This window comes from Coregonus lavaretus (genome assembly GCF_964263955.1).
Source record: "Coregonus lavaretus genome assembly, contig: HAP1_SCAFFOLD_2995, whole genome shotgun sequence".
Lineage (NCBI taxonomy): Eukaryota > Metazoa > Chordata > Actinopteri > Salmoniformes > Salmonidae > Coregonus > Coregonus lavaretus.
This window is the reverse complement of record NW_028158236.1, coordinates 17,501-26,381: the sequence shown is the minus strand read 5'-3', so window position 1 is coordinate 26,381 and position 8,881 is coordinate 17,501. Positions and strand designations below refer to the sequence as shown.

At 42.3% G+C, this 8,881-nt stretch overlaps 1 protein-coding gene across 1 annotated transcript in view; it reads right to left on the bottom strand.

Moving 5' to 3' along the window:
• Positions 1–5,551: 5,551 nt before the first annotated feature.
• LOC311124261 (mast/stem cell growth factor receptor kita-like) overlaps positions 5,552–8,881 on the bottom strand; it is a gene marked incomplete at both ends in the record, with an annotated part of 20,606 nt that continues 17,276 nt past the window's right edge. Inside the window, 3 exons of the mRNA XM_084198432.1 lie at positions 5,552–5,701; positions 6,071–6,176; positions 6,757–6,856. Of these exons, the coding sequence (XP_084054558.1) occupies positions 5,552–5,701; positions 6,071–6,176; positions 6,757–6,856 (356 nt within the window). The remainder of the gene's footprint in view (positions 5,702–6,070; positions 6,177–6,756; positions 6,857–8,881) is intronic.

Sequence of the window (8,881 nt, the reverse complement as noted above, 5' to 3'; positions counted from 1 at the left end):
AACGCAACACACACCATACCACAACACACACACACCATACCACAACACACATCATACCACAACACACACCTGACACACACACGTTAGTTCCATTACTTTGTTTATCACAAGTCAACCAACTGTATCAAAACATCCTCAGCCTCCAAACCATTCCAGGAACCTTTACAGAAGAAGCACGTTTTTACATGGCGTCATTCATCACATCCATTCTTTGCATATAAGTGTTATTAAAAGCCAACGGACACATTATTAACATAAAACAAACCCTAAAAGCACATAAAGCTAAAGTTAATGTATTTACACATAAAGACGTGGTTTCCAGACCCAGACAGTCTATCCTACTGGTTCTATGTTTCCCAGACAGTCTATCCTACTGGTTCTATGTTTCCCAGACAGCCTATCCTACTGGTTCTATGTTTCCCAGACAGTCTATCCTACTGGTTCTATGTTTCCCAGACAGTCTATCCTACTGGTTCTATGTTTCCCAGACAGTCTATCCTACTGGTTCTATGTTTCCCAGACAGTCTATCCTACTGGTTCTATGTTTCCCAGACAGTCTATCCTACTGGTTCTATGTTTCCCAGACAGTCTATCCTACTGGTTCTATGTTTCCCAGACAGAGCCTATCCTGGTTATACGTTTCCCAGACAGAGCCTATCCTACTCCTGGTTCTATGTTTCCCAGACAGAGCCTATCCTACTCCTGGTTCTATGTTTCCCAGACAGAGCCTATCCTACTCCTGGTTCTATGTTTCCCAGACAGCGTATCCTACTCCTGGTTCTATGTTTCCCAGACAGAGCCTATCCTACTCCTGGTTCTATGTTTCCCAGACAGAGCCTATCCTACTCCTAGTTCTATGTTTCCCAGACAGAGCCTATCCTGGTTCTATGTTTCCCAGACAGAGCCTATCCTACTCCTAGTTCTATGTTTCCCAGACAGAGCCTATCCTGGTTCTATGTTTCCCAGACAGAGCCTATCCTACTCCTGGTTCTATGTTTCCCAGACAGCCTATCCTACTCATGGTTCTATGTTTCCCAGACAGAGTCTATCCTGGTTCTATGTTTCCCAGACAGAGCCTATCCTACTCCTAGTTCTATGTTTCCCAGACAGAGCCTATCCTGGTTCTATGTTTCCCAGACAGAGTCTATCCTACTCCTGGTTCTATGTTTCCCAGACAGAGCCTATCCTACTCCTGGTTCTATGTTTCCCAGACAGCCTATCCTACTCCTGGTTCTATGTTTCCCAGACAGCCTATCCTGCTCCTGGTTCTATGTTTCCCAAACAGAGCCTATCCTACTCCTGGTTCTATGTTTCCCAGACAGAGCCTATCCTACTCCTGGTTCTATGTTTCCCAGACAGTAGGTTTAATAATGTGGGTCTGGGAAACCGTCCCGCAGAGCCCACAGCTGTTCCTACACTAGTAGTAGTTAGTAGTAGTTGTGTCATTGTTTAACAAGGATACGTCCCCTATTCCCTATAGAGTGCACTACTTTTGCCCTGTATTTCAAAAGTAGTGCACTATATAGGGAATAGGGTGTCTTTTGGGATGCAGGCATTGTATCCACAGCAAAAAACACTACAGGGTATTTTTAGGGTCTACTTACGGCATATACAAGAGATGACCCATTAATGATACATTAATTTTACATTACCCTCGTCATGTCATCAACAAACTATTATTAATACATATTTAATTATTGATACGCTCCCTCCTAGGGCTTTCCTAAATGTCTTGGACTCTTCGTAACTTTCTCCCCCAAAAAGGAGGCATGGTGTTCCTCTATAGGGTTGTAATCTTTAAAAGGAGACATGGTGTTCCTCTATAGGGTTGTAATCTTTAAAAGGAGGCATGGTGTTCCTCTATAGGGTTTTAATCTTTAAAAGGAGACATGGTGTTCCTCTATATGGTTGTAATCTTTAAAAGGAAGCATGGTGTTCCTCTATAGGGTTGTAATCTTTAAAAGGAAGCATGGTGTTCCTCTATATGGTTCTAATCTTTAAAAGGAAGCATGGTGTTCCTCTGTAGGGTTGTAATCTTTAAAAGGAGGCATGGTGTTCCTCTATAGGGTTGTAATCTTTAAAAGGAGACATGGTGTTCCTCTATAGGGTTGTAATCTTTAAAAGGGGGCATGGTGTTCCTCTATAGGGTTGTAATCTTTAAAAGGAGGCATGGTGTTCCTCTATAGGGTTGTAATCTTTAAAAGGAGACATGGTGTTCCTCTATAGGGTTGTAATCTTTAAAAGGAGGCATGGTGTTCCTCTATAGGGTTGTAATCTTTAAAAGGGGGCATGGTGTTCCTCTATAGGGTTGTAATCTTTAAAAGGAGGCATGGTGTTCCTCTATAGGGTTGTAATCTTTAAAAGGGGACATGGTGTTCCTCTATATGGTTGTAATCTTTAAAAGGGGGCATGGTGTTCCTCTGTAGGGTTGTAATCTTTAAAAGGAGACATGGTGTTCCTCTATAGGGTTGTAATCTTTAAAAGGGGGCATGGTGTTCCTCTATAGGGTTGTAATCTTTAAAAGGGGGAATGGTGTTACGTTATAGCAAGGATGGGCAACTTTGATGGGGGTGGGGGCCACAACAAATCTGAACTCATCATGCATACCCACACATGCAGGCTGCGCCGGACCTAGCCTTTTGGGGGGGCCTAAGTGACATTTTGTGAGCGAAACATCTTGACAAAAAGCACGTTTAGAGTTAATTTCCTGCAATTCTACACAACTTCTAAGGCTATTCACAATGATACTGGGCTGGATGCTGATAGGGGAAACTTTCTGAATGATCAGAGAAATTATAGTCAAAGCTTTTCTTTTAGGCTATTTACAGAAAAATATGTCCTGGATGCTTTGCCAGCAATGGACAACAAGAAATCCACAGGGGGCCGACCAACTGGATCCCGGTCTGCTCAAGTGTGCAGCGCCCATCATTGTTGGCTCAATAACCCTGATTTTTTTTATTTAACATTGTTATCAGGGAATATTCCAAAAAAATATGGAAATCATCTCTTGTGCTGCCACTCCATAAGGGCGGGGATAGTAGTGATCTTAATAATTATCGCCCCATTTCAAGGTTTCCTTGTCTAGCTAAGATTCTTGAATCTTTAGTAAATGTACAACTTTGCTCTTTAAAAAACAATGTAAATCAGTCAGGGTTTAGACCTGGGCATAACACTATTACAGCAACCACTTTAGTTGTTAACGATCTTGTCAATGCTTTAGACACTAAAATGAAATGTGTTGCTTTGATTATGGACCTGTCAAAAGCTTTCGATACTGTTTGATCGTGCTATTTTATTGAATCGAGTTGTCCTCGATATGCCTGAGCTCTGAAGATGATCTTAGTGCCAGATCTCAGGCCATCGTGATTGACGGGGTTAAGTCTGAATTTCTTTAAGTACATAAAGGTGTTCCGCAGGGGTCAATACTAGGACCTGTTCTATTCTCTATTTATATACATGCTATTGGTCAATCTGTTAAAAATGTAAAATTTCATCTATATGCGGATGATCCTATTATGTACGTAATTGCCCCGACTGCTGACCTGGCTGTGAAAAGGCTACTGTCTGTTTTGCAGCTGTACAGGAAGCCCTTACTGATTTAAAATGGGTACTTAAAATGGGCAAAACTAAATACATGTTGTTTTCAAGTTCTGGTCAGATTATCTCAGATGGATTACATCTTCACTCATCGGATGGTTCTATAATCTAACAAGTCTGTTTTCAAGTTCTGGTCAGATTATCTCAGATGGATTACATCTTCACTCATCGGATGGTTCTATAATCTAACAAGTCTGTTTTCAAGTTCTGGTCAGATTATCTCAGATGGATTACATCTTCACTCATCGGATGGTTCTATAATCTAACAAGTCTGTTTTCAAGTTCTGGTCAGATTATCTCAGATGGATTACATCTTCACTCATCGGATGGTTCTATAATCTAACAAGTCTGTTTTCAAGTTCTGGTCAGATTATCTCAGATGGATTACATCTTCACTCATCGGATGGTTCTATAATCTAACAAGTCTGTTTTCAAGTTCTGGTCAGATTATCTCAGATGGATTACATCTTCACTCATCGGATGGTTCTATAATCTAACAAGTCTGTTTTCAAGTTCTGGTCAGATTATCTCAGATGGATTACATCTTCACTCATCGGATGGTTCTATAATCTAACAAGTCTGTTTTCAAGTTCTGGTCAGATTATCTCAGATGGATTACATCTTCACTCATCGGATGGTTCTATAATCTAACAAGTCCCTGCATGCAAATACCTTTTTGGATTTGACAATGATTTATCGTTAAAACGAAACATACGACTGAAGCTTGTTAAGTGGGCTCTTTTTACAGAAACAGATCTTGTCTCTCTCTCTCTCTCTAGTCAGCAGGAAGCAGATTGTGCAGTCAGTCAACCTTTCTACCCGTTGTTGATTATGGTGATGCTATTTATCAAAGTGCAGCTGCCTCTCCTCTTAAACCCCCTGGATGCCGTTTATCATAGCGCCCTTCGTTTTATAACAGGAGACAGTTTTTTTATTATTACTCATCACTGTATTCTTAACCAAAACGTTGGCTGGAACTCTTTAAAAGTCACGTGACATGACATCATTACTCTCTTTTTTGTTTACTTCCTTAACATCACTGTTAAGATTTAAAATGACAAGTCATCAAACCCGTTCACAGGGTCGGTTAAATCTGGAGACTCCTTTTGGTGTCTAGAGAGTTCGGGTAAATCAGCCTTTAATTTCCTTGCACCTCACGTATGGAATGATCTACAATACACTTTCAAAATTGGAGGAATTGGTGCCTCTAGGGCATTTCAGACAGTTGTTAGGGGACCTTTTTACTGAGGAATGTGTCTGTTTTTATGATTTGTGTTTTGCTATTTGTGTATTGTTGTGTGTTTTATTGTATTTTGATGTGTATTGTGGTGCTGTACAGAGCTCACCTGGAAAAGAGACCTTCGTCTCAGCATTGACTCCCTGTCAAAATAAAGGTTCAATAAAAATACAAATGATGGAGAGAAATGGAGTCTCAGGCTGGTTGCTGACTGTAGCACTAACCTCTGTGGACAACATGCCACCCTGCTGAAATACATCACAGACTGGTCAATACACACTACAGAGAGATGGAGTCCAACTGGAATACATCCCAGACTGGTCAATACACACTACAGAGAGATGGAGTCCAACTGAAATACATCACAGACTGGTCAATACACACTACAGAGAGATGGAGTCCAACTGGAATACATCACAGACTAATCAATATACACTACATAGAGCACACAGAGCTATACAGTGGGTGAGGGGGTTGGGGTGTGTGGGTGTGTGTGGGTGTGTGTGTGTGTGTGTGTCTGTGTCTGTGTGTGTGTGTGTGTGTCTGTGTGTGTGTGTGTCTGTGTCTGTGTGTCTGTGTGTGTCTGTGTGTGTCTGTGTGTGTGTCTGTGTCTGTGTCTGTGTGTGTGTGTGTGTGTGTGTGTGTCTGTGTCTGTGTCTGTGTGTGTGTGTGTGTGTGTGTGTGTGTGTGTGTGTGTGTGTACAGTATGTCCATTATTCAGACAGTGTCGTAGTCCAGGAACACGTCAGCAGTACTGAGCAGTAGTGGTTGTGTCGGGGCTGTAGTGCTGCACACTGAGCTCAGTCTCTGAGACGCTGCCCTCTGCTGGTCTGGAGGAACAGCTCCGTAGCTCAGGTTCAGGTACACCTATACACACACACACACACACACACACACACACACACACACACACACACACACACACACAAACACAAACATCAATACAGGAATCAGGCATGTTACATTTACCATTACTATTTCAAAAGAAACAATTGAGGATATGTACATTCACGTCAATACATAAATGTAGCTAGATACATCCATATAAAGCTAAAAAAATATATTTAAAAACCATAAATGTATTTATGAACACATTGCATACATTCTTGGTGGTTTCTGGCAGTAGTAGTTCAGATTAAAAAAAAAACAATTATACCAAGTTATTGATTGAATTCACATAGATTGATAATTATAGAAACATTCCAACAAACATTGATGAACCGTTCCAGTACGTACGTTCTTGGTGTTTTCTGACAGCAGTAGTTCGGTCCTCTCTACTAGTTTCCTAAAGGAAGGTCTCTTCAGAGGATCCTCACTCCAACAAGACAACATCATGTCATAACTAGAGGGAGAGAGGAGATACAGGGGTCAGAAAACACACACATACATACATACATACACAAGCACAATCATACATTTACATTGACATGTTAGTCATTTAGCAGACACTCTTATCCAGAGAGACGTACAGTTAGTGCATTCATCTTCAGATAGCTAGGTGAGACAACCACATATCTCAGTTAGTGCATTCATCTTCAGATAGCTAGGTGAGACAACCACATATCTCAGTCAGTGCAGTCATCTTCAGATAGCTAGGTGAGACAACCACATATCTCAGTTAGTGCATTCATCTTCAGATAGCTAGGTGAGACAACCACATATCTCAGTTAGTGCATTCATCTTCAGATAGCTAGGTGAGACAACCACATATCTCAGTTAGTGCATTCATCTTCAGATAGCTAGGTGAGACAACCACATATCTCAGTCAGTGCATTCATCTTCAGATAGCTAGGTGAGACAACCACATATCTCAGTTAGTGCATTCATCTTCAGATAGCTAGGTGAGACAACCACATATCTCAGTCATAGTAAGTATATTTTCCCTCAATAAAGTAATCAGCAAAATCACACACACTCCTTACATTTCTCTGGGAGCCACCTCAGGTCTGTTCATCCTGTGTCCTTCCTGGATCATCCTGTAGAACGCTGAACCCACCTGCATACCAGGATACGGACTGCTACCTACACACACACACACACACACACACACACACACACACACACACACACACACACACACACACAGTTAGCATTTCCCCCAAACGTGTGTGTGAGTATATATACTGTAACCAAGGTGACTATAGTTGCCATGTGACCAGACATCACTCTCCAAGGTGACTATAGTTACCATGTGACCAGACATCACTCTCCAAGGTGACTATAGTTGCCATGTGACCAGACATCACTCTCCAAGGTGACTATAGTTGTCATGTGACCAGACATCACTCTCCAAGGTGACTATAGTTACCATGTGACCAGACATCACTCTCCAAGGTGACTATAGTTACCATGTGACCAGACATCACTCTCCAAGGTGACTATAGTTGCCATGTGACCAGACATCACTCTCCAAGGTGACTATAGTTACCATGTGACCAGACATCACTCTCCAAGGTGACTATAGTTACCATGTGACCAGACATCACTCTCCAAGGTGACTATAGTTACCATGTGACCAGACATCACTCTCCAAGGTGACTATAGTTGCCATGTGACCAGACATCACTCTCCAAGGTGACTATAGTTACCATGTGACCAGACATCACTCTCCAAGGTGACTATAGTTGCCATGTGACCAGACATCACTCTCCAAGGTGACTATAGTTACCATGTGTGACCAGACATCACTCTTCAAGGTGACTATAGTTGCCATGTGACCAGACATCACTCTCCAAGGTGACTATAGTTGCCATGTGACCAGACATCACTCTCCAAGGTGACTATAGTTACCATGTGACCAGACATCACTCTCCAAGGTGACTATAGTTGCCATGTGACCAGACATCACTCTCCAAGGTGACTATAGTTGTCATGTGACCAGACATCACTCTCCAAGGTGACTATAGTTACCATGTGACCAGACATCACTCTCCAAGGTGACTATAGTTACCATGTGACCAGACATCACTCTCCAAGGTGACTATAGTTGCCATGTGACCAGACATCACTCTCCAAGGTGACTATAGTTACCATGTGACCAGACATCACTCTCCAAGGTGACTATAGTTACCATGTGACCAGACATCACTCTCCAAGGTGACTATAGTTGCCATGTGACCAGACATCACTCTCCAAGGTGACTATAGTTACCATGTGACCAGACATCACTCTCCAAGGTGACTATAGTTGCCATGTGACCAGACATCACTCTCCAAGGTGACTATAGTTACCATGTGACCAGACATCACTCTCCAAGGTGACTATAGTTGCCATGTGACCAGACATCACTCTCCAAGGTGACTATAGTTACCATGTGACCAGACATCACTCTCCAAGGTGACTATAGTTACCATGTGACCAGACATCACTCTCCAAGGTGACTATAGTTACCATGTGACCAGACATCACTCTCCAAGGTGACTATAGTTACCATGTGACCAGACATCACTCTCCAAGGTGACTATAGTTGTCATGTGACCAGACATCACTCTCCAAGGTGACTATAGTTACCATGTGACCAGACATCACTCTCCAAGGTGACTATAGTTACCATGTGACCAGACATCACTCTCCAAGGTGACTATAGTTGCCATGTGACCAGACATCACTCTCCAAGGTGACTATAGTTACCATGTGACCAGACATCACTCTCCAAGGTGACTATAGTTGCCATGTGACCAGACATCACTCTCCAAGGTGACTATAGTTGTCATGTGACCAGACATCACTCTCCAAGGTGACTATAGTTACCATGTGACCAGACATCACTCTCCAAGGTGACTATAGTTACCATGTGACCAGACATCACTCTCCAAGGTGACTATAGTTGCCATGTGACCAGACATCACTCTCCAAGGTGACTATAGTTGCCATGTGACCAGACATCACTCTCCAAGGTGACTATAGTTACCATGTGACCAGACATCACTCTCCAAGGTGACTATAGTTGCCATGTGACCAGACATCACTCTCCAAGGTGACTATAGTTGTCATGTGACCAGACATCACTCTCCAAGGTGACTATAGTTACCATGTGACCAGACATCA